The sequence below is a fragment of the Sinohyriopsis cumingii genome, chromosome 18 (assembly GCF_028554795.1).
Source record: "Sinohyriopsis cumingii isolate HCF-2022 chromosome 18, ASM2855479v2, whole genome shotgun sequence".
NCBI classification, from domain to species: Eukaryota; Metazoa; Mollusca; class Bivalvia; order Unionida; family Unionidae; genus Sinohyriopsis; species Sinohyriopsis cumingii.
In genome coordinates, this window is record NC_142978.1 from 53,948,911 (window position 1) to 53,974,904 (window position 25,994).

Consider the following 25,994-nt stretch of genomic DNA (forward strand, 5'->3'; position numbering starts at 1 on the left):
TCAATGAATATGTTGTACCACCAATGACTCATATGAGAGAAATAAAGTATCGACTCTTCTTCAGCAAGGACGCATCTGTTCGGTAACACATTTTGTGCTAAGACGAGAAAGATCGTTTTAAACGTTATTCAGTGGTGTAATCGGTATGGTCTTCAATGACAACGGTGCTAGGCTACATGAATACACATTCGCCGGAATTTAGATATTCCCCAAGCATATTTTTACGATTGTATGACAGTGTACAAGTAATAATGGGTAATGGGTTAGAAGTGCGCGTACATGTTGCACCTGATCTATGTCGGCCTGTATACTATACGATTATATTGTCAAACGAGAACAATTGATAGACCTCAATGTTATCAATGTGAAAACATAATCGAAGTGGAGCAACAACTACAAAATGAGTCAAGAATAGATTAAAGTTACTCGTAAAATATAAACCTGGATGTGTTGCACCCAGTGCTATTTGCGAAAATCCGCTGCGACAAACGCTGGTCTGAGTGGGGCAGGAATCAGAACTACATCAACCATTATAAGCACAATAGTCAGAAATGTTGTTGTTGGGGCTATATCGATAGTAACTGGTGTTTTGATTGGTGCTGGCAAAATAATTTCAGTACGATTATAGTTACAATTACGTATCTATTCGGAAATCCTCTCGGTAAGAGAGACTAGTATCAATACGTTCAGCAAACTGTATTCGTTTGCTGTCGAGGATACACTAATTAGCATGGAAAAGTTCGTGACTATGCTGGAGGTAACGGAAAATCCCTGTCAACTCCAAATTGCAAATAAGAAAGCATTGGGTAACGGATTTACAGAAAATGAAAGTCGAGTAAAATTATCACAAATGCTGTAACCATAGTGTGTTAATCGGCGTTTCTTTGGTTACTGATCTAGGTAAGTGTCTCTAACCCCATGTCTCTGCTCTCCTTTGTGTGGCCACATTCGCGTTTCACTGATTATAATCAGTTGGTTGTACATATATATGTAATAATAAAACAATTGTTTACCCGTGAGCAAAGGTAATGGGATATAGATACAGTGACATAGGAGCATGCATATATATATATGCCTCGGTGTTCTCAGTGTTTCCTTGGGAAAGGCACTTTGTTACTGTTTCCTCAGCATGATATGGCTAACTCTATATTTAAAGTGCCATTAAAAACACAAAACAAACAACTAAGCAAACAAGCCATTTATTTAAAGATACTTTGAATGATTAGTTCACTGGTTTTAAAAGAAATATTCATTATTCTGAACAATGTACATGAGCTAAAAGCATACAATACAATTTTCGAAATTTAGTATATTTCAGAATGAAGAACAGAAAAAAATGGAATCAGGTTTTCAGTTCGTTACATTTAACAGCTCCGAAAATTTGCTGTTATTCATCCTACTATTTCACTTGGTATATTAGGGGCTCGGTTGTCATGAACGCATTCTCCTCCGACACACCACTGGAAAAGAAATTTAAAAAAACACAGGGATAAGATGAGTTCCCCAATAGATACACGGTAAAATATCATCTACCACGAGTACTGTACTTTCCATTCATCAGTAGATAGACAGTTTAATATCATCTACCTCGAGTACTGTACTTTCCATAGAAGGTAAAATATCATCTACCTCCAGTACTGTACTTTCCATAGAAGGTAAAATATCATCTACCTCGAGTACTGTACTTTCCATAGAAGGTAAAATATCATCTACCTCGAGTAGAGTACTTTCCATAGAAGGTAAAATATAATTTACCTCGAGTACTGTATTTTCCATAGAAGGTAAAATATCGTCTACCTCGAGTACTGTACTGTCCATAGAAAGTAAAATATCATCTACCTCGAGTGCTGTACTTTCCATAGAAGGTAAAATATCATCTACCTCGAGTACTGTACCTTTAATGCATCATAGACCAAGACCGTTGCAAGTTCTTAAATTCTTAATGACTTTTCTAAAATTGTGTTTTAAATTTACGTATTTCAATCGGTTAATATAATTAGTCGTATTATGCTTTAACAGAATGAATTTTAAAAATAAATGAGGGACACATGTCACATATTATAGTGACCGATACAAACAAAAATGAAAAGGTTAGAGAAAATTAAAGATTCTGGGAGCTTATGCAGTTTTCCTTATTTTGATTAAAACACGTTAACCTATTACAAATATATAAAAAATGAAGAGTTTTAGGTATATAAAGTGGCATTTCAAAGGCCCTACCAAGGTAGCCAACAACAAGCCGCCGATTTGGTAGCATCTAAACCTATTCCCTTTCGGTCACTAGTTCGGCCCAACGACTGAGCCAACGCGGCTTTCAATATGTCGCCCTGAATAAAAAATAAGGAGGGTGAATCAGGCCTATTCTACATTTCTGACCCGGCTGGCGTGTTATTCTTATGGACATGCTCTCAGTCTTACTTATACATCATGTCTTCAGCAGAGGTGTTCTTACTAAGAAGATTTCTCAGGCCTATACTACGTCCCGGCATGGGTGTTCGTATTAGGGGGATGTTCGCAGCGTTATTACACATCCCGTATTCGGCCTGGATATTCTTATTGTAATGAATCTAAGGTATGCGTCATTCGTATTTCCGTCTCCATTTGAATAATTTATAAGATTTTAGTGATTAATTGTTTGATTATGGGAATTAGTTAATATATAGGAGCAAAGCTGTGATGCAAATGTGAAGTTGGGACATCTGTGATCATTGATTGATTAGAGGAAAATTAGTTACGGTCTTTGAGCATTATGTGAACTTTCAGTTGACAATGACTTATGTCTGAAAGTCCTTGGATATATTGGAAAACAAGGGACTTGGAAAATAAATCATGGAAGTGTTTGATTCGCTCGGTAAAGAGACCCATTGCATATAACATTAGTATGATGTCCCCAGGCTTATTACAGATCCTGTACTGAACAGGGCTGTTTTTCTTATAGAGATGATGTCAGTCAGCCTTATTACACATTTTGTATTCGGCAGAGGTGTTCTCTTTATGGAGATGTTTTCAGCCTTATTACACATCTTGTATTCGACAGGGCTTCTGATCTTATGGACATTGTGTCAGCCATTTTACACATTTTGTATTCGGCAGTAGTGTTCTTGTTATGGAGATGTTCGGAAAGAGTTACCTACAACACAGTGTTCATACCTTGTTAGGTCCACATGACGTCCCTAAAGCAGCTGGAAATCTTGCTGAGCAAACGTTTGGCAAAATGGGATCCCAGCAGTACATTTTATAACAGATGTCTTCTAGTTTTGTGCCTACACTCTGAAATCGAAAAATAATTCAACATAAGGATATCTAAATGTAATAAATTCAGGCAATATAAGGGACTAGTAGCCTTTGAAAGATAATTCAACATAAAGATATCTAAATATAATAAATTCACGCAATATAAGGAACTAAGTAGCCTTTGAAAGATAATTCAACATAAAGATATCTAAATGTAATAAATTCACGCAATATAAGGGACTAAGTAGCCTTTGAAAGATAATTCAACATAAGGATATCTAAATGTAATAAATTCACGAAATATATGGGACTAAGTAACCTTTGAAAGATAATTCAACATAAAAATATATAAATGTAACAAATTTACGAAATATATGGGACTAAGTAACCTTTGAAAGATAATTCAACATAAAGATATATAAATGTAATAAATTCACGCAATATAATGAACTAAGTAACCTTTGAAAGATAATTCAACATTGGGGACGTCCATTAATTATGTCAACAATTTTTAGGCACTTTTTTTTATTCCCCCTCCCTTGTCAACAAATGTCAAACTTTCAGTGACCTCCCTAATAAAATTATGTCAAAATGTCCCCCCCCCACAAACTAACAATATTTTATACGGCTGGCTTTTATGCTAAAAATAGAATTATGGAAACTAAAAGGTCTACAAATAAATTTTAATACATTTTTTTTAACTTGTTTAATAGATTTCAATTTGACTATAACACTTTGAATTCATGAAAAAATCGAGACTTTATATTCTAGCTTTTATCATCTTCCCATGGGGAAGCCAAATATTCCTCAATTGTTATAATGGGCATAGTGGCTGATTCATTAATTTCTTCAGATTAATGCCATATGTGGTTAATCTGTCTACAGTCTACAATCTACACTGAATAAATACAAAATATGATGATGCAAGACTATGACTACCTTGGCAAGAGCTCAACCGGTTTAGGATTAAACTGGCGGGCTGTTGACGGGCGAGCGAGTGTGTGCCATACCAACGCAAAGACTAATTTCCTATTTTTTGATTTATTAAATTTATTGTAAAAAATAAAATTGTTGACGTCAATTTATCTTGAACTCCCCCTCCCCCATGTCAACAATTGTCAAACTTCTTCAAACCCCCTCCCCCCATTTTGTTGTCATAATTAATGGACGACCCCATAAGGATATCTAAATGTAACAAATTCACGCAATATAAGGGACTAAGTAGCCTTTGAAAAATAATTCAACATAAAGATATCTAAATGTAATAAATTTACGCTATATAAGGGACTAAGTAACCTTTGAAAGATAATTCAACATAAAGATATCTAAATGTAATAAATTTACGCAATATAAGGGACTAAGTAACCTTTGAAAGATAATTCAACATAAAGATATCTAAATGTAATAAATTTACGCAGTATAAGGGACTAAGTAACCTTTGAGCATCGAATATAAAAGCACGTAGGCCTAAGTGCAGGTATATTTTCTTCCATGACCTACAATACAGCTTTCTGTTATTACCCACTATTCATCCATCCATTCACTGATCCACGGACCCACCTATCTATCTATCTATCTATCTATCTATCTATCACTCTCTCTTTATATATATCCAACCATCCAATCATGCGCCAATCTATGTATGTATGTGTGTGTTTATTTGTCCATCTTTTCTCCATGTATGTGTGTGTTTATTTGTCCATCTTTTCTCCAATCTATATATGTAAGGACGAACGGTCCAGTTAAGTGTAAATCAGAACTGGGTATGAAATACATGTATATAGATGACCAAAGAAAAATTCGTACAACTGACCATCACGTGGTCTAATGTTACTAGTTATTCTGACACCCATCTTGGAAGTACATGCACATTACCAATTTAAAAGTATATATATCCTTTAAGCTTCTTTTTTTAATAAAGAATTTCAAGGTTGCGTTCTGTGTGTGTGTGTGTGTGTGTGTGTGTGTGTGTGTGTGTGTGATAATTAGACATACCAAGCAGAATCTTGTTCCATACACTTGTTTACATTGCTGTGTTCTATTGTATATTTGCCCAGGGAGTAAAGATGTTAAGTTTTTGTCAAGACTATATGGTTGTGGAGGATCAAACAAGCAAGAAGCGTTTGGCTGTCTACTCAAAGAGAAAAAGAGGAAAACGAAGCATTTTATCGAATAAGGAACAACGATTGGCTGTGTATTGAGAGAGAGAGAGAGAGAGAGAGAGAGAGAGAGAGAGAGAGAGGAAAATGAAACATTGCATCAAATAAGGAAACACAGTTCATGCTTCAACATAAGCTAGCAAAAGAATCGTAATGAATGAACACACAGTATACATACATAGTTAGGCACTGAAAACGCACAAGCACACGACACGCAATATAGACAGAAACATGGAATAATACACAAATATAATCAATCGCCAGAAATGCAGGCATAATAATAGAATGTACAATGACAATCATTAACTAACACAATTCGTTTACCATTGTTGAGATGAGATAGAGAGAGAGAGCAAGAGAGAGAGAGAGAGAGAGAGAGAATGTATCGAATGATAGCAAATGTACAAAGACATACCAAAGAGGAGAGAGAGGATGGAGAGAGTCTAACGGAGAAAATCTACACAAAGACATATGTACAAAAAGGCCAAACAAAACGAGAGTCGAATGGGAGCTTATGTACAAATACATTACAATGAAAGAGTCAATTGGGATTATTTGTATAATTTTTGGATTTTTGAGAGAAACAACTGTGCACCAGAAGCATATACTTTAAAAAAAAAATCAGTATAAACTGCACCATTTATCATGTATATTTAATTTACATTATGTACTTATATTTTATCCGTGACTTTAAGTGGTAAACATAAAGCGTTCATGCTAGACTTGTGAATTATTTATTCACAATATTCATTAGAATTTTTTAAAGTGCTCATTGACGTTTGGATTTATACACACTACTATAAGAATTGTATGAATTCATTCGAAGATATTCTGGAGTGCGTCATTGTGTTACCCCAGTCTATACGAGACTCTTGGAATTCATTCGGAACATTCTGTTCTTTTGGAGTTGTGATATGGCATTTAGGATAATTGGAATTTAATTAACAGTACTTTAAGTGTCTTTTGAATTCTTATTTTGTATTGTAAGGAAATAATTTTGGGATTTTATTTACACTGCGGCTTCACTTTTTCTCTGTTACATGTATTAGGACCTAGAATCGTAACATAATAATATCGCCTTGATCTGTATAGATTACATATTCCTCTATTTGCTTAATGCAATTGGAACCAGGAACACGAATATGAGGATTTATAATTGTCTGTAACTAGAGGGCTCTTTTGTTGCCACCTTTATGTCTGAGGCTGACTTAGCTAGTTGGAACAATTGCGGGAAGACTCCGGTTGAGATATTATGGTACATTCCTTTAGTAATAGATTCAGCCATTACACTGGCCCGTATTTGTATGCTTAATTCATCAGTACCAGCAGATACATTCGGATTCAAGAAAGGAAGCAATACAACCACTTCATCTTTAGGTCGGAATCGACACGTAAGTAGTTATTATAGCGTACCCCTTTCATTTAGAGTTGAAGAGACACAGAAGTAGTTATTAGAGAGTATCCTTTCATGTTGGTTGTAATGGACACATAAGTGGTTATAAGATGGTACTTTTTAATTTGGATTTTAATGAACATAGAAGTGAGTATTACGGGGTTCCCTTCCATTTGAATTTTGAACGGCATAAAATTAGTTATATATTTGTATGGGGTACACTTTCTTTTGGATTTGAATTGAAACAAAAGTAGTTATTAAGGGGTAGCCTTTCATGGATTAGAATTGACACAGAAATATATATTATGGTGTACCCTGAGATGGATTAGAATGGACACAGAAATAGTTTCTAGGAGGTACACATACACGGATTGGAATGGACACAAAAGAAGGTTTTTGGTTATGTGATATCCTTTCCTAGATTAAAATGGACACAAAGTCGGTGTTAGCGTATACCTTTTCATGCATGAGAATGGACATAAAAGTAGGCATTAGGTGATACCCTTTCATGGATTTGAATCGACACAAAATAGGTTTTGGTGATGTGATACCCTTTCATGGATTTCAATGGACACAAAATAGGTTATGGTGATGTGATACCCTGTCATGGATTTGAATGGACACAAAGTAGGTTTTTGGTGATGTGATACCCTGACATGGATTTGAATGGACACCAAAATAGATATATGGGGATCCTTATCAAGTGTTGAGGCTACCGATGTGATTCGAAACATTACTGAGGTGGAGTTTATTGAGAATGTTAGCTTTGTGTCCAGTGTTGAGTCTACCGGTGTCATCCGAGAACGGTTTGTGATCTCTATGTGGGAACATTAGTTTAAAAAAGTATTGTATTCAGCTTGTGTAAGAAGTCTTGGTTTATTTCAAAAGTACTTACGTTATCATCAGTCAAAGAAACATTTACCGAAAAATGGGTCTTCTACAGAACAAATAGGATCCCGTCTACATTGCATACATCTTAGTTACTGATTCAAATGCACTTCTTTGCTAAATGAATAGCCTCAGAAATCAATTAATCTACAAACGTTTATAGGATTTCAAAAGTATAATCTCAGAAATCAGTTAATCTATAAACATCTCAAAGGATTTCGAATGAATAACAATGTTTTATAGGCTTTCAAATGTATTGTCTCAGACATTTAATTAATCTGCCAAATTGTCATAGAATTTTAAACTTTTACCCTCAGACATGAACAAATCTACCAAGGCCTTATACAATTTCAAATGTATACCATCATAATAAATTAATCTACAAAAATGGCGTAGGATCTCAAACGTGTAGCATCAGAAATAAATTAATCTACAAACATTTCATGGGATTTCAAATTCATCAATAGGGACAACCATGTCTCCTTCGTTTTTAAAAGATAGCAAACCATACAATCCTAAATATAAATCAAAAGGAAAATAAATAATTTCATTTTCTAATTAAGAACCATATCAATATTTTGTTCACATATAGCATTGAAGTTTCCAAATGACTATATGATTGACTGTATTGTTTTAATGATATGTAACATGAATGTCAACTTATGTATTGCCCTAATAATTAAAACGATGCACATATTTCTTCAAGAATGTTCCCTTTGGGACATTTTATTCTAGAATGTTAACTTTAAGACACTTGATTCCAGAAGATTCCCCTTAGGCAATTTATTCCATAAAGTTCCCTTTGGGCCATTTGATTCTAGAAGGTTCCCTTTGGGACATTTGATTCCAGAAGGTTCTCTTTGGGACATTTGATTCCAGCATGTTTCCTTTGAGACATTTGATTGTAGGATTTTCCTATTAGGCACTTGGCTGCATATGTCGAGAAGTTTAAATCATGCAGTGGCTACATGTATATAAACTTACAAATCTTATCAGCCAGTTTTCCAGAGCAACTGATTGAACAAAAATGAAAAGTCCAATCATGCTATATAAGCTAATGTAGCTTTCATACTATAAGTACGAAGTAGAACTAATATCAGAGTGAACTGAATCTGTACAATCAAGTGTTAATAGAACTAATATCAGAGTGAACTGAATCTGTACAATCAAGTGACAATATGTTTTAGAGAAATTCATATATTAATTTGATTAACGCAGAATACAAAAACTTGACATTATATTTGCTACTTCATAGGTATCCTATCATTATAAAATTACAAACCGATATCATGGAGCGTTATTTAAAAGTAATAGGAGCCAGATGAATAAAAAAAGATGATATAGGAACTAAACACATTAACACACCTGTTCATTCACACTGTTATACTTCTTGGATTCAGATACATTCACACACCTGTACTTCATGGATTCGAACACATTCACGCACATATGCTCGTGCATTTAAATAAATTGACACACATACTTCGTGGATTCAAACACATTCACATACATATACTTCGTGGATTCAAACACATTCACACACCTGTACCTCGTGAACTTAAACCCATACCTCATGCATTCGACACATGTGACAAATTATGTCAATCATAGAACATTTGGAAAACAAAATCAAAAAATTTTAAGAGGCAAATACGGATAATGACATCGATACACCTAAGTCCACGTCCCAAAAATTACTAATATTAAAAGTAGCAATATACACATATGTAACTTGGACCCGCTCATTATCCACTTTTCGGATCACAATATGTTGTCACTATTATCTTAAATATCAACATCTTAAAGAGGGGTAGAGAAAATCGGAAAATCGAACAAATCTTACATAAGGTTTTCTTTGATGGATTTTATAGAACATGGTGAAAAGTAGAATCCATTTGGTGACAGCGGTGATACTGTAGACATAATATATCCGTCTTCTGAGGAACAGTTTTCTGAACGAAACCATCCATCGTGGTCTGAACCTAAACTGAAATGTCAAAGAAGATTGGTGACGATGTCGTTAAAAGATAGGTAGTACTTATGTATTAAATAGTCACATACATAATTTGTAAATAAAGCCAGCTATGCAGAAAATAGCAATTCACATTGTTTCACTGAGGGACAAACAGACAGAAGTAAGCAAACTTGTATACCCTTTCGCTCGATTCTCGTTGTATGTTATATTTAATTAGGAACATAAGAAGAATGGGCAGGTGATTACTGTCGAGCAATACACCTAAACTCGAACTTTGTATTTACTTGCCTTATTGTGGAGCAATACAACTAAACTAGAACTTTGTATGCAATTGCCTTATTGTGGAGTAATACAAATAACAACTCGAACATTGTATGCACTTGACTTATTGTCGAGCAATACAACTAAAAACTCGAACTTCGTATGCACTTGCCTTATTGTGGAGCAATAGAACTAAAACCTCGAACTTTGTATGATTTTGCAACCAACTAGTCGGTGTTGTCCTTGCCTCACAAAATCATAATACAATATATAGGATATATTTACTAACAGGTGGTCATACTATATTTTGATTCTTTCACCTTCTGTGAACCTAATGGAGTCTATAATGAAATGTTGCAGTTACCAATGAGTTTTCACTCCCATTCAGTTTGAATTCCATATGATCCAATTGTCGCCAAAATTCTTGCACAGTCAAGAAATCTTTCCATGTCAGTTCTGACTTGTATCCGTGATAAAACGTCTTCTTAATAAAGTAAAAATTAAAACTAAATGGAAGAATTACACGATGTTGTATCAAAGTCCAAAGCAATGTACTCTATGCACATACTAATGTTATTTCTTATGGTTAAAGGCAACTTAGAAAAGTCCGAGGAAATCTACGAAGGAAATGAGGCCAAGCTTTAGGCTAGTTCGTTGTCAACTTTTAGTCTTACGAAAATTGCCACCAAAAGAAAAACGGTGCATTATTTGCCACAATAATTAATTATAATAGCTGACTCTTTATATTCCTGCTTCATTAAGAAAATATGTAAAACATTCAGTGGAAATATAATTTAACACTAAAATGTACATGTACATCAAAATATCTTAGAAAGGGGTTTCATCGATATTTCGGATTATTTACGGTCTATCCACTTACGTATGTGCCAGCTCATGGACAAGAGTTCCCACAGAACTAAACGCCCCTTGGTCTTCAATAACTGCTGACGATTCTCCCTCTTTCAAGTGGCATATATCGTCGGTATTCGCCACTCCTGAATATTACAGTTACAAACTCTATCAACAATATGCTAATTAGGCGCTTACTTTCATTTAAATTTGCATATGTTGGACATCCTTTTGCTTAGGATGATTAGGTAATATTTCAACACCGTCATAATTCATGCAGGCATTTCAATTTGTACGAATTTGGGTACTTTTCCCTCAAAAATCGTCCTGTGTATAAAGAGACGTAACATGATAACCTGAAGTCATTACTCATAGAAATAATTCCCCCATCTGAAAATTATGTCACATGCATGCCACATGCGCATGCTGTGTATTTTTACCATGGTGTTCTGCTTACTGTATTTTTTGAAGAAGCACATACAAACCTATTTAAATATATTTAAATTATGATTAGTTGTTGGTAATAGCAGGTATACAAAAGAAGCAATCGACAGTTACTTAAAAGCAAGAAGAGAAACACAGCGAGTAACTAAACATAAATGCTCGTACCTGCTTAACTTTTATTATTCGGAAGGGTCAACAGGAACCATAGGCATTTACTTTTAAACATCTCACAAAGTAAGCATTACTAGAAGCGTAGGTAAATACGCTTAAATATATAAGGTTTTAAGTACTGAAAGTAAATAAACAAATAAAATAACGTTTCACCTATTGGAACTCCATTTGGGTCTGTTAAATCTAGCCTGAAAGTGAAAAGAAAATATATGGATAGAGATTTGTTTTTGGCGTAGGGTATTTTAGCATTTTTAATTAATTTCAACAGTGGGATACAATTATTATCTTGTACACGCACACACACAGATATATATATATATATATATATATATATATATATATATATATATATATATATATATATATGTATATATATATATATATATATATATATATATATATATATATATATATATATATATATATATATAGCAAGAACTATGAGTTGTATCTATCTATCTATCTATCTATCTATCTATCTATCTATCTATATATATATATATATATATATATATATATATATATACTGTTACGATTCATAGGTCTTACAAGACGTAAAAGAAAGAAGCAAAACCAACAAGTTTAGTAAAATTCAACATCATAATTCAACAGACACAGTATTGTGAATAAAACCGTAAATAATCCTCAGTGTTCTGTTACAAATCCAAACGTATAGAATGATCCGAATGAATTCAAATTATATTGAATATTTGGCTGTACCGACGGTCTTGAATGTCATGATTTACCACATCTTGAATGTCTTTGAATGAGTTCTCAATAATCTCAAAGTAGTGTTTTAGTCCCAAAAGTCGACTAGCACCTTGTAATTTCAGTGAATAATTTAAAGAGATAATTCCTCTCTAATTATATATAAGCACAACAGCAAATGATTCGACAGGCTGAACTTAAAATAGGAATGAATAATTGTTGACTAAATTCTTTTTAAATACATCCCCACTTGACCTATATTGCAATACAATAACAATTGCTCAAGAAGTAATGAAAAAGTGCACTAATTCGTAAACAAGGTCAGGTCTTGTACTTAAATTAAAGTAAACATCATCACAAAAAACATTACATTAGTCAGGTAGGCCAAAACTCTACCTTCACTTACCAAGGTCAAGCACAGAACATACAGTGTGTGTGTGTAGTATCAACATGGTGGGTGGATCATAGGGGTAAATTTAACAGTACCAAAGTCGTTATTCTGAAAATTTCGTATTTAATTTAACTGGATGGAGATAAATAAAAGTATGTCACTACAGACCAATACATAGTTTCCACAAATGAGAAAACAGTATATATAATGAGGTATTACTATATTTTAGAGAATAATTCTAAAACTTGGAAAGTACCATGGACATTATGATTTTAGTTCAAATATTCATTATTAAGGTTGACCTTGTTCCTGTATATTAATCGTGTCCAACAACAATGAGATCTTACTATTCAGTGTGTGTGTGTGTGTGTGTGTGTGTGTGTGTGTGTGTATGTGTGTGTGTGAGAGAGAGAGAGAGAGAGAGAGAGAGAGATTTATATAATAGACAATATTGTTTAATAAAAATAGCGACTAACACTTGAATATGTTACGCTGATCCAACTCATTATACTGAAAATAAAAGTGCACGCTTTTAAATGTAACATCACGCGGTTCTAAATGTGACATCGTCCGCTTCTAAACTTAACATTAAGGGCTTCTTAACGTAACATTATGACTAACGTCTGCTTTGCTTTTATGCAAAATATTTTCAGTGATCTTATATTCTCGAGTTCTTCGTTCCTACATTTCCTTACCTTCTTGTCTGTAATGTTTTAGACGTATAACTTAATAATGAAATAAGTTGTAAATATGCTTAAATATTAGTTTCTTTTAATGAATGTCTTTATTTCATGGATCTATATATCACATTTGAACCTGTTTTCCTTTATGTTTTATACACGTCCATGCACATTACATACTATTGCATTTCGCATTGATAAATGTTTATTAAAGCGATAGGTACAAGGTATTGTCGACATTGATGCATTATTCTGAATGGTCCACAAGCATCGTACGTTACTGATAAATAGTATAGGGACATATTGTTCTTGACTTTGTTGCAATAAACTCATTTACCACTCAAAATTATACTTTATTGATAAACTTTTGCCAAAGTCATAGGTACATATCGTTAACAACTTCATTGCAATGCAGTGAGTTATCAAGCGACGTTGATAAACTGTTATTAACAGCGACAGGTATAGATCGGCATAGATTGTTTGGAATACATTTGGTGACACCGCCACATTAAACCATGTTGATACATGTTTTTTTGAAGCTATAAATACAAATCGCCGTCTGTCGGCCATGTTCCACTGCAGTTACAAATATGTTCTCAATGACCCTGCAGAAACATGCACCAGATACAACATGCCGTATTCATAAATGTATATATTAGTGTACCAGATACAGTGCTGTACACTATACTAACAACATGCCGTATTCATAAATGTATATATTAATGTACTAGATACAGTACTGTACACTATACTAACAACATGCCGTATTCATAAATGTATATATTAATGTACTAGATACAGTGCTGTACACTATACTAACAGCATGCCGTATTCATAAATGTATATATTAATGTACTAGATACAGTGCTGTACACTATACTAACAGCATGCCGTATTCATAAATGTATATATTAATGTACTAGATACAGTACTGTACACTATACTAACAGCATGCCGTATTCATAAATGTATATATTAATGTACTAGATACAGTACTGTACACTATACTAACAACATGCCGTATTCATAAATGTATATATTAATGTACTAGATACAGTACTGTACACTATACTAACAACATGCTGCATTCATAAATGTATATATTAATGTACTAGATACAGTACTGTACACTATACTAACAATATGCCGTATTCATAAATGTATATATTAATGTACTAGATACAATGCTGTACACTATACTAACAATATGCCGTATTCATAAATGTATATATTAATGTACTAGATACAATGCTGTACACTTTACTAATGTGGTGCTTGGCAAGGTGATTTCTAATTGTCGGGTGGTCTCTCCTGTGGGTGATAAGGTGGTAAAAAAATACCATTGTAATGGTATATAACACTGTGAGATTCAAGATCGTCCAAGAGTAAAGCTCGCTCAGTAGACCAGGTTTATTTCAACATCCAATCTTATAACAGCAAGTTAACGTCCGTGAAATTTAGAGAGACAGCGTATGCTCTGTCATGTTCAGAGTTTTAAAGTCTAAAGTCCTAGCAGAGAAAGCGGTCAAATTTACCGACCTATCGGATCCTTTGCGTGATGAGCAGAATAAAGAACGCATAGTTGACGATCAAAGTCGTTTTAGACTTTCTATCACGCATGGCTGGTTGAAATCACTCTTATGGGTCATGTTTGGCAGACGTACAGAATGATCGGCTTCCAAAATCACCGATAAATTTCAAATCCAACGACTAATTCAACGTCATTGTTGGAAATGCGACCGTGTGTATGACTCACTTTTCAATTCATTCTGGCAGCGGACAACGTTGGAAAGTTGTATACATGGAGCAACAAGTAATACCTCTTAGTTATATATGAGGTGCCGTAGCGGACAAAAGCTGGTCTAATCAGAAAGTTACCATTGAAATTTTAATGTCATATGTCCAGAATTCCAATTTCACGTGTTGTATCAAAACTGCTTGTCCTTCAACTTTCATTTTTTTGGTCGAGATTTTAGATTGTATCATTAACATTAGTTGTTGTACGTTATATTTTCTATGTCGAGGTTTTAGATTGTGTCTTTTGAATTACACGGCGGTGGTTGAAATTTCAATGTCATACGTCGAGAATTTCTTATTTACGTATTGGTTCAAAGAGTTTACGTTGAAAGTTCCATTTCATATGTTGAGTATTTAGATTTCATCTGTTGAATTACACAGCACTGGTTGAAATTTTAATGTCTAATATGTCGAAATTTAGAATGTATCTTCTTAATTACCCGGCGGATGTTGACATTTTAAATTCATATACCGAGAGTTTCAGTTTAACGTGTTGAATCACATTATTTGTGTTGAAAATTCCATTTCGGATGCTGAGTTTTTATATTGTATCTGTTGAATTACACAGCGGTGATTGGACATTAGATTATTTATGTCAGAATTCTTCTTTTTCTATGGTGAAATGATGTGTTGGAGTTTAAAGTAACATTACACAATGTCCACTTTAACAATTCAAAATAATATCGAGTATTTTGATACATCATTCATGTATTCAATTATGAGGCACCATTACATTTCATGCATTTACATTTTGAAAGTACCAGGTCGGGAATTACTATGAATATCTTCGCTAGAGGTAGCTGTCATGAACGGACCGTGTTATTTTAAACAAGGAGGTTGCTTCTCTTTGCTGTGAAATTGAACATATGAGATATAAATAATCGCCATATGAAATTGAACTTTCATCACAAACAGTTGCATACAACGTATGAATTAGGGATTCTCGACATGTGATATTGAAATTTCGACCACCACTGTGTTATTCCAAATATACACTGTAAAACGCCGACATAGGAAATAGAACTTTAAACCATTACTGTATAATTCAACATATAAATTCTAAACTCACGATCTAGAAAATGGAACTTTACGGACATGCAATTTGATCCAACACGTGATATTGGATTTCTCGACATACGACATCGAAATTTCAACTGCAAGTTTCCGACTGGACCAGCGTTTGTCCGCTACGGCGCCTCCTATATATATATTCTGAAATTTCACCAGCAAGTCATAAAGGTTGACCAGTTTCAAGGACGTCGTTTTCCTGACTGTAAATATATTTTATCGCCAAAGTTACTTTTTTACATTACTAATATATTCTGAGCCAGGATTTAACATTAAGGAACAAAATTTACTTTGTGAAGAGAAGTCGTTACTGATATGCTTTGGTTCTTCGTATTTTCAAGCAAAGACGTATTATTCTGTTATAGAAAAAATGACGCACATTTAGGATGATAACTTATTTCAATCAACACTGTATGTAACGGTTGGAACATAAGAAAATCCCTCATCAAATACTAGTAGCGTGTTAAACATGCAGAGAGAATATCCATTCCAGTTCGAAAGACTTTCACTGTTGTCTAGAAAAGATAAGTCCTAAGTCTTATCACGTTAGCAATACTTCCACAAACACGACCAGGGATTGGGCATCCAAAACAAGAAGCGATACGTCCACAAACAAGACAAAGGGACTGACGTCCAAAACAAGAAGAACAATAAACCTAATCGCAAAGTAGATTTGATCTTTGTTTTACTTTTAGGGTTTCTTAAAATTTTCGCATCTTTAAATCTACCTTTTGTGTGAAACATGAACCTGCAGTGTAAATTTTCAGGAATAACCCTTAAGTTACCAACAGAACTGAAATATACTCCCAGTCGGACGGCCACATATGTATAATGTAGACCCAATACCCTTCCAGATTTCGCTAAGTGGGTTTAGAACCCACTGATGACTATGGTCAAGAAGATTTAGACGGTTACAGAAACTGTCTCACTATCCGTATTTCTGGGTACGACGTAGACTTTCTTTCGAAAGTTTTGGCAGATTTTCCTCTGCTTACCCAGTTTCGGAATGTATATGCCAGTCATTAAGTGTATTCGTTTATATTTCCATCCTGTTCAAATTCTCATAGAGGGTAATACCGTCCCAATGGCAGTGATTAATTCCTATAACTCACATACCTTTATATTACATTTCTATAGAGACCATAGTGCTATCCATGATGTAAAATTCCGATAAGACGTTATAGCCCCTTAAACCTAATGTTTAATTCCCCTTTCAGCCCAAAGTGACACACAAATTGTACATACTGAGTGTTTAAAACTTTACTTTGTGTTGGTCTTGGCAAACTTTTAATGAGGGACTATGTTAGTTTAGGCAGATATTCAAGTTAAGAAGTTGCATGCATGGATGTCAGACTATATTTGCTATCGCATAATGTATCAAATTATTAAGGAGTTCGATGTTCATTTGCCAAACATTCCAAGCGAACAGAGTACACACTTTTCTACTGTCATATAATGCGCATGCAAATCAAGGTTAAGGCCAATAAGAATGGTATACTCTATATTGATAAATTTATATATATGCACTACAACAGGCTTGACTCCCGGTTCCTGTGGGAGAAAATGTGTGGTTTACACATGTCTAATCCTTCGTCTTGCCATACAAGTATTTAAGCTTGGGTTTTTATAACAAAAATAGCTGACTAGAAGAAATGTCTATGCTATTAAAGACAAAGGTCTAATAGGACGAAAAGCGAGCCAATCACCAATTCAAATGAGTCAGATAGCGGTGTTTGGTTTGTGTTTGCCAGGAATAATGTCATGTGAAATTACCAATACAGATAAATATGTAACTGTGTCCATACTTAGTGAGAGCGGCTGCAAAATCATATCGAAAATGGAGCTTGTTGGTTTCATAATTTGACTGCAGGGTCTCAGCAAAATGATCCAGAGCTACGTGGTTGTCGACAGTGTCGTTTATCTTGAAGTCATCAATAAACCATGAACAATTACTGGTCTGTAAAAGGAACCGACAAATGTAAACAAAAGCGAACATAAATCATATATCTTAAGATATGTAGAAACGATTCTATATGTACGGATATGTATGCGAATACGGATATGGCAGAAGGTAAGATAAATGTAAAATTATTATGATTCATATGTGTAGATAGAGATGCAATTTTACATTCTTATGCATATACGATTGTATTTTTCAATTACTCCATGTAGGGATTCCAATGGTATTTGCAGACAAATCGAATAGGAAAATCCCTCACATGACGTTATAAATTACTATTTCTCAGATATGTAACCACGTGTAGCCTAGTGTCAGAAGTGGAAAGATACTCTGGGTCAGCGAAACTCATAATAAATGCACCAAGATAAGCAGCTAAAAGCAATCGCTGAGGGTACCATCCGTGCTGTACGACCCTTGTCTGTACGAAGCCAGATCACCAGAGCATAATGATGACCGAAACTAAAGAATATTTGGTAAAATATTGCCAACGTAAATGGATAAAAGAACATGCATTGGTTGTAACAACATCGAACTAGTCTTTAGACGTGCCAGTTAATCATGGGACAAATAAAAGTAAAATGTTTAAGTTTGTATGTCTGTGTAGATTGAAAATAAAAGTAAAATGTTTAGGTTTGTATGTGTGTGTACATTGATAACAAAATTAAAATGTTAAGTTTGTATGTATGTGTACATTGACAATGAAAGTAAAATGTTTAGTTTGTATGTTGTGTACACTGATAATACAAGTAAAATGTTTAAATTTGTATGTATGTAAAAGTATTCCACAACGTAGATATGGAATCGTATGCACAAATTTCAATAAACATGTATTTTTCATATTTAATTGTCATAACAATATAAAATGCGCAAACAAATCTCACAGATTATTGCTTAATTTATTATGAAAGTATCAGAAATATAAAGATGGCTACAAGTACCAGGGCACAGATACCATATAGATTACTCGGACAGACATCACCGAATTCGTATGTATAATACCTCAGTAGACGCAAGGAAATCAATTAAACTTATACTCCTAAGAAGTCGTATACTGATCTGATTGTCTACATTTTAAATTCGTCTACCATCAACCTTCCACCAAGATCCCAAAGGACTAGAAACATAATGTCCAATGAACTTATGTACAGCATAATAAAACATGCATTTTTCCATGGATACTGTACATTTCTTTTGCACTTGATGCACCAATTTAATTACAACCCTTTTATTCTATTTTTAAACCTTGTTTCACAATATTCAAATGTAGAGGAACGTATTACAACGGCATGCTCTTTCCCGAAGTTTTAATTGCTTTATGCTTCATTGATCTAAAGAATGGTTACTATAGACTGCAATGTCATTATCATAAATGGGTCCTGCTGACTTCATTGATCTAAGCAATGGTGACTATAAACTGCTATGCCATTGTCATGAATGGGCCCTGCTAATTTGCACTGAAAACTTAAATTAGACACAGACGAATGTCACACATTCTTGCGGAATTTCAGATTAATTTGGTTTCATTTTTCATTTAAAATTTCCCCTTCCCATATTTTAGTCTCCTCACTTTCATTTCATTCCGGCATGCACTCGTGTTTGGTTTTCATTCTTTTACATATAATATCAGTTAATTCATTCGAGTTATATTATATTATATTTATTAAATTATAGTATATTATACTATGTTATGTTATGTTATGTTATATTATGTTATGTTATGCTATGTTATGTTATATTATATTATATTATATTATATTATATTATATTATATTATATTATATTATATTATATGCTCATTTATTTCCCCATTAACTTTACATTGTCAGAATCGTTCAAGTGACAAGGCATATACTGTTTTATTTATCTGGTGATAAGAATGGTAAAATAATATATACTTACAGTTTTACATCCTGAATTTCTTCAAAATGTTTTTTCGTAATTCTGCAAATCCGAATTACATGAGCCATGTCATAGGTTTTCAATCTTGATTACACATTTCGAAAGTGTGCTGTAATTTCGATGATAAGTGCAATTACATCCTCCTTACTGCACTCAAAATGAAATACACATTAAATTCCATAGCGTCTTTTTGAAAATTGCAATTGAAACACTTCATATTTTTCCCACGTTATGATTTCAAACATTCAATGACAGAAACAGAAACACATTTGCAGACGTAAGTAAACACGCTTCTCCCGCGCCACTTCAATCTGATGTATTTCATGTATAATTTGCACAGATGAATCCAGTCCAAAATCACAAACTTTTTGGAAAAGTCGTTGCAATGCGCATTCATTCACAATATGACTGCAAATTTCAATTTTAATTAGACACGCCATTTTCTTTCGAAAGTTATGTCGACCGCGCGACTAAGTTCAAATTTATCTGGGCGGAGCTATGTGCGCATTAATAATGATATCATTTTGTAATGTCAAATCTGCGCTTGTGTATTTAGTTTGGAATACTGCATTCATTCATTTACGTTGTTTCTTGTAGTGTATTTTGTTTATATAATTAAACCTTAGGTAGAATAAAAAAATGAGCACATAATAAAAAGGTTACTGCATTTGCATGGGAAAATATGAGCTCGTTTTGTCGGAAGGATATACTGCACTCACAAGTTCGTGCAGTATTCCATCCGAAAACTCGTTCATATTTTCCCATACAAATGCAGTAACCTATAAGTATTATATAATAATATTGAAATTCTGTGAAACTTGTTGATAATGATGAATAAAACATGGTCAAAGTTATGAAAAGAACACCGAAAGGAAAAGATGATCGTACTTTGCTTGTATCTATTTGACCTTGAACGTTGCATATATCAACCAAAATGTCATGTAAGCTTGAGTTTTTGAATGGAACAATCAAGATGACCAAGACCATTAATACAATAAGTATTGTGTCCTGATTGCATGGTTTGAACTTTTATGTTGGATATCCTGCTGGCATAAAGCATGTATAACTATACCTTTGCTTTTCTGATGGATATCCAGCTGGCATAATGCGTACTACACTTTTAACTATTCTGATGGATATCCAGCTGGCATAATGCGTACTACACTTTTAACTATTCTAATGGATATCCAACATTGCGTTTATACCACAATACCTTTCATTTACATCACGGACGGCCAGCTTACATAATGTGTGTATACCAGTGTACAACTGACTTTTCTGATGGATATACATCTTGCATGATGCATTTATACCACTATTTATTTCACTTTTCTCACGGACATTCAGCTTGCATAATGCGTTTATACCACTTTCCTTTCACTTTTCTCACGGACAGTCAGCTTGCATAATGCCTATTTACCACTGTATCTTTTCTTTAGCTGAATGAAATATTTAAGCTGTTCTAATGAAATGTCATACCAACACGTCATGATAATTGAGATAACATAGTTCAGATGTGCCTTGGAAACAACAACACCGGATAACACGATCATGCTGGTCGAGACAATAGAGTGCAGACGTACCTTGCAAAAATAACAGTACTGGATAACACGACCATGCTGGTAAAGACAACATAGTGCAGACGTACCTTGCAAACAACAACACCGCTTAACACGATGGAGATCTTTAATGACGGGTCGCGTGATAAACCTTTCTTCATCCGTACGTCTGCCTGTTTGTAGTTGAGGTATAAAAATGTCATATGAAGAACAAAATCTAGCCAATATTAACATTGCAACATTATAACACAAGAGTATAGCACTGGACGAATACGTTATATTGATTGAGGTTAGTTTTCAAAGAACAAATAAGTTTGTATATAAGTACATAACACTAAAGATGGCTTTTAGATTTAAAAAGTAACGACGACTTGAAAACTATTATCTCAACAAAATACGATCCATGTCCAGGAAAATGAAAAATCGGAAAACACATCATCTCTTCCGCAGAAAGAAATGAAATAAGACACTAACATAACAAACCAATTTGTTTATTTTTTGTTGAATTTATATATTTACTCATTCTTGCGATACTCTAAGTTTAGTGAGGTTACAAGTTTCAGATTATTCAAATGTTAAAAGACAATAACAATCGTATAACGTGATCTTCCTAGTATGAACGTATTAAATGTGCGACTTTATTAAAAAGTGTTTTTTATTCCTCAATGACTCGGTTTAAGACAATACAAAATACAAAGTGGAATTAGGGCAACTCACAGCATTCACTAGCGTGGCTACATAACGTAAGATATCGTAGTCAACGTGATCATTTCCTGGCTCTAGAGCGGTAAAGTATTCATAAAATGAATAATCAGCCCAGACAAGGATCTCCACCGTAGCATTGATGGAGTTACTGTTTCTTGCTGTACGATTCATAGACGGGGATGATGGCTAAAATAAATACCTCGCGGTTTAGTTTCATTATGTACACTGCATGACAAGGAACATTTCATTGTATACACTGCAAGACAAAGAACATTTCATTATTTACACTGCATGACAATGAACAATAATTATTCATCTTCAGAGTGATTGCAAATATACAGGTAAGTAAGTATACAGAGTGCGAAAATTATACATGTAAACATCTAGTTTTTCAAACAGTAATAATGTTAAATTGTAATAGCAGATCTCCACTGAAAAAGATAATATGATCAAAGAAAGATAACATTTTTTTTTTCTCCTCATAAGTGTCTTTAGTTCTAACAGGTACATATATTTTTGCAACATAAAAGAAAAACGTGATTGTCAATCTATACAACACTGGAACAACCAAAAAATGCACATCAACATTGTAATATCGTCTCTTGCATTAGTAACATTGTATTTTCGTTGCTGACATCGAAGAGTTATTTCATATAGCTCCGATATTCGTTTATGACCAACACCAAACTAAGTACAGAATCCTTCGATCTACTGTCGTGTAATTCACCAATTCTGAGCTTGACTTTTACCATCAGACAATCAATGAATGGTGTTACAAAAGTAAGGTCTGTTGTAATGCCTGAAAACAAGTCGGAGTTCAAACTAAAGCTAAAGAGTTCTGTGATCGTCAGGCCTGATTTCGTGCCAACATGGTGGTCCCTGATTTACCAGCGTGTTGGAGGGCGTTTTAGTCGTGTAAAAAACAGAGGACGAGACAGTGACTATAAGCCTGAAAGCTTTGCAATGACGGTGATGTCATTACTTCAAACAAACGTCAGGAAGAGCAATAATGAAGGTAGAGTACAAGAGACATCTAAACGAAAAGGCATATACACGCACGCATAGGAATGCATTTGTGAAAGATTACCAATGTTGGATCCAAATACAACATTTTAGGTATTTCCTGTTGACTGCTAGCTTTCATTCGATTCTTTTGTGATATTCCCTGGTTCTTTTGAAATTTCGAGTAATTTCCTGACAGGTGATCACTTAGGTCAAAGCTGTTTTCCCCAATGCCATTATCTCTATCTTTGTGTTCTGCAAAGTGAATTAAGCATGCATACGTAAAATATAAATAAAAGTCAAAGTTTCGAAATGCATTTTTATTTCTTTAGACAGGTATGTCTTATATTTAGAGCTAGTATCCCTCGTCAGTATTATTCGAATGTAACGAATACATGTTCCAATTGTCATGCAAGACGATAAGGTATATAGTTTCAAATATCTTTGAAGAACTAGAATAAGTTTCTTTAAAGTATAATTCACAGTTTAAATCATTCATAGACAAGTAGTCCGATTTTAGTTATTTAACAATTTTAGATTATATTTCATTTAAACGCTGTTTTTCCATGATCATCGATAATTTAAAACGCTCGTCACTATTTCAAACATACAGACCGATAATGCTACTGTTAGGAGCACATCCTTTACAACTGCATCGCAATGACTCTTTTTTAGAGAGCATTTTTATTTCTTCAATAAAGTGGCGCGTTAAGAACAGACCTTTTGCAAAAGAAACTTTTCCTTATATTTGTTGTTGTAGTAAACGAATACAAATACACTAACTTTGCTTATCGTTTCTGAACACTTGGTATTTTCTTCTAACTTGCTGACTCCGAATAATTATGTCGTACGTTTCGTGCATAACGATACCATCCTGAAAAGAATATTTTATAAATTATCACAGATAAGAATTTTTTAAATATAAATTATCACATTAGACATTTTAATCATCAGACGCATAATATTCTAACCGCAAAAAATAACGAAAACATGGCTACAAATGTAATTTGCTAATAGTTGTACACATGCTCAAAGGTTTTTGCAAAGGTTTGTGAAAATGACATTTTAGAATAAATGGATTTCTAAAGTCCACTCTTAAAATGCCGTGGCTTTAATCATTTTATTATCCCTGGCTATTTAAATCTGTATCTATATAATTCGTGTCATGGCATGGTTACACATGGTAACTCAGTTAGAAATATGCTTATCTCCCTTGAGACCTTGCGCTGCAAAAGCCCCCTGTAAATTAATACTCAACATCTACATAACCAAACTGACGATATATCATACTGTGTTATGACAAGTTGATGTAGACACAGATTTAAATGACTAAAAGTTCACTTCCTACTGGAATAAAGTTAAAATAAATTCATCTGAAAACATCAATACGGACAATATTAGACTGTCTTCTATGACAAGAGACCTTCGAGAGGATACATTTTGGAGATCCCCCAAATTGGAAAATATGCAATACTGAATTGATAATGCAAACATTTACAATATATAAAACAAAGTAACAATACCATAAAAAAGAGATGATATGTATATTTATGTAACAATGCACACGACGAGTAGAATATGTAAAATAAATGCACAAAAAACACCTAAAAAAACAACAACAATAAAGGTCCTAATTGAAAGAGCGTAAGTGTGTCACGAATCGTAAATCAGCGAATAGATAGCGAGGGTTTCTCTGTACTCACCATTAATACTTCTTCCTGGTAGTTGTGAACACAAAGGGCCCCATTTCTGTGAAGGTCATAAAAGCATCGAAGATTCCTCTACAACAAAGAACTAATATATATATATATATATATATATATATATATATATATATATATATATATATATATATATATATATATATATATATATACATACCACGTGCATTAAAAATGACCTAGCTTTTGAAGAGTTGGTATAAAGCAATTTGATATTGGTATATCAATTTGTGATCCGCCCATTTCGCAATAATACTCATATATAAACATTATTGCAAAGGTGCCCTTAGTGACGTATGAAAATAACAATAAAAGGTAATAATAAATGAATTTAATATGGTACACTTTTTTGTCGCAATCCTTTCTGCTTTCCGTTCCTCTTCCCCTCTCATGCGCAAGGGACAAAATACGCAAAAATCTGGAGTGTGAGAGAAAAAGAGTTGGGTTGGATTAAAACCTTGAAACTGAATTTACACCAAGTAACCTGCAAGAATACGGCTCGTCGTAACGGTATGTGTGCTCTTTCTTGGGATTTATTTACAGTTTTTATATAATTAATTCTTACAAAATTGACAACCCTGTCGACATTATACGGTAACTTTCTCGGTTACGTGATACACATACAGTGATGTATTTAATGCTTTGTTGTTGGTTTTGTTGTTGTCGTTTCTAATACCTATTATAAGGTTCTAAAAATCGATTATTATTAATCAAATATAAAAATATCCACCTTCTCTCTCTCTCTCTCTCTCTCTCTCTCTCTCTCTCTTTCTGGACCATCGCAGCAAAATACGTGCGAAAATCAATGAAGAGACCAGCGTAGAGGATTTTCGCATATGTAATCTCACGATGTCTCTGGAGTAAAGAGAGAGAGAGAGAGAGAGAGAGAGAGAGAGAGAGAGAGAGAGAGAGACAGAGAGCTATATGTATGGTTGATTGTACTGTTATTAAAGCAGAAGAAAGACCTAGATCAACTGTTAATATATAAAAATATTTCAGTTACCTCTTTTTTCTTAGTTTCTATTCCGCACTAATTGACATGCGCTGGTATGTGAATGCCTGAGCATTCACAAGAATAATTTAGTTAGCCATGTGTTTGTAGTGCTCTACGATCTTCAAGAAAACCATCT

At 33.8% G+C, this 25,994-nt stretch overlaps 1 protein-coding gene across 3 annotated transcripts in view; it reads right to left on the reverse strand.

Moving 5' to 3' along the window:
- Positions 1-1,240: 1,240 nt before the first annotated feature.
- Positions 1,241-25,994, reverse strand: part of LOC149776665 (A disintegrin and metalloproteinase with thrombospondin motifs like) — a 28,763-nt gene continuing 4,009 nt past the window's right edge. Inside the window, exons 4-15 of one of the 3 annotated variants that reach the window (XM_089942506.1) lie at positions 24,847-24,924; positions 23,927-24,017; positions 23,229-23,398; positions 22,154-22,327; positions 21,526-21,609; positions 17,824-17,975; positions 11,528-11,562; positions 10,791-10,905; positions 9,518-9,661; positions 5,230-5,365; positions 3,151-3,270; positions 1,246-1,460 (exon numbers count right to left, since the gene is read on the reverse strand). In XM_089942506.1, the coding sequence (XP_089798632.1) occupies positions 1,392-1,460; positions 3,151-3,270; positions 5,230-5,365; positions 9,518-9,661; positions 10,791-10,905; positions 11,528-11,562; positions 17,824-17,975; positions 21,526-21,609; positions 22,154-22,327; positions 23,229-23,398; positions 23,927-24,017; positions 24,847-24,924 (1,368 nt within the window). In that variant the 3' untranslated portion in view covers positions 1,246-1,391. Of the gene's footprint in view, positions 1,461-3,150; positions 3,271-5,229; positions 5,366-9,517; positions 9,662-10,790; positions 10,906-11,527; positions 11,563-17,823; positions 17,976-21,525; positions 21,610-22,153; positions 22,328-23,228; positions 23,399-23,926; positions 24,018-24,846; positions 24,925-25,994 lie in introns of all 3 variants that reach the window. The other 2 variants (XR_016416241.1, XM_089942507.1) reach the window with 2 other exon arrangements.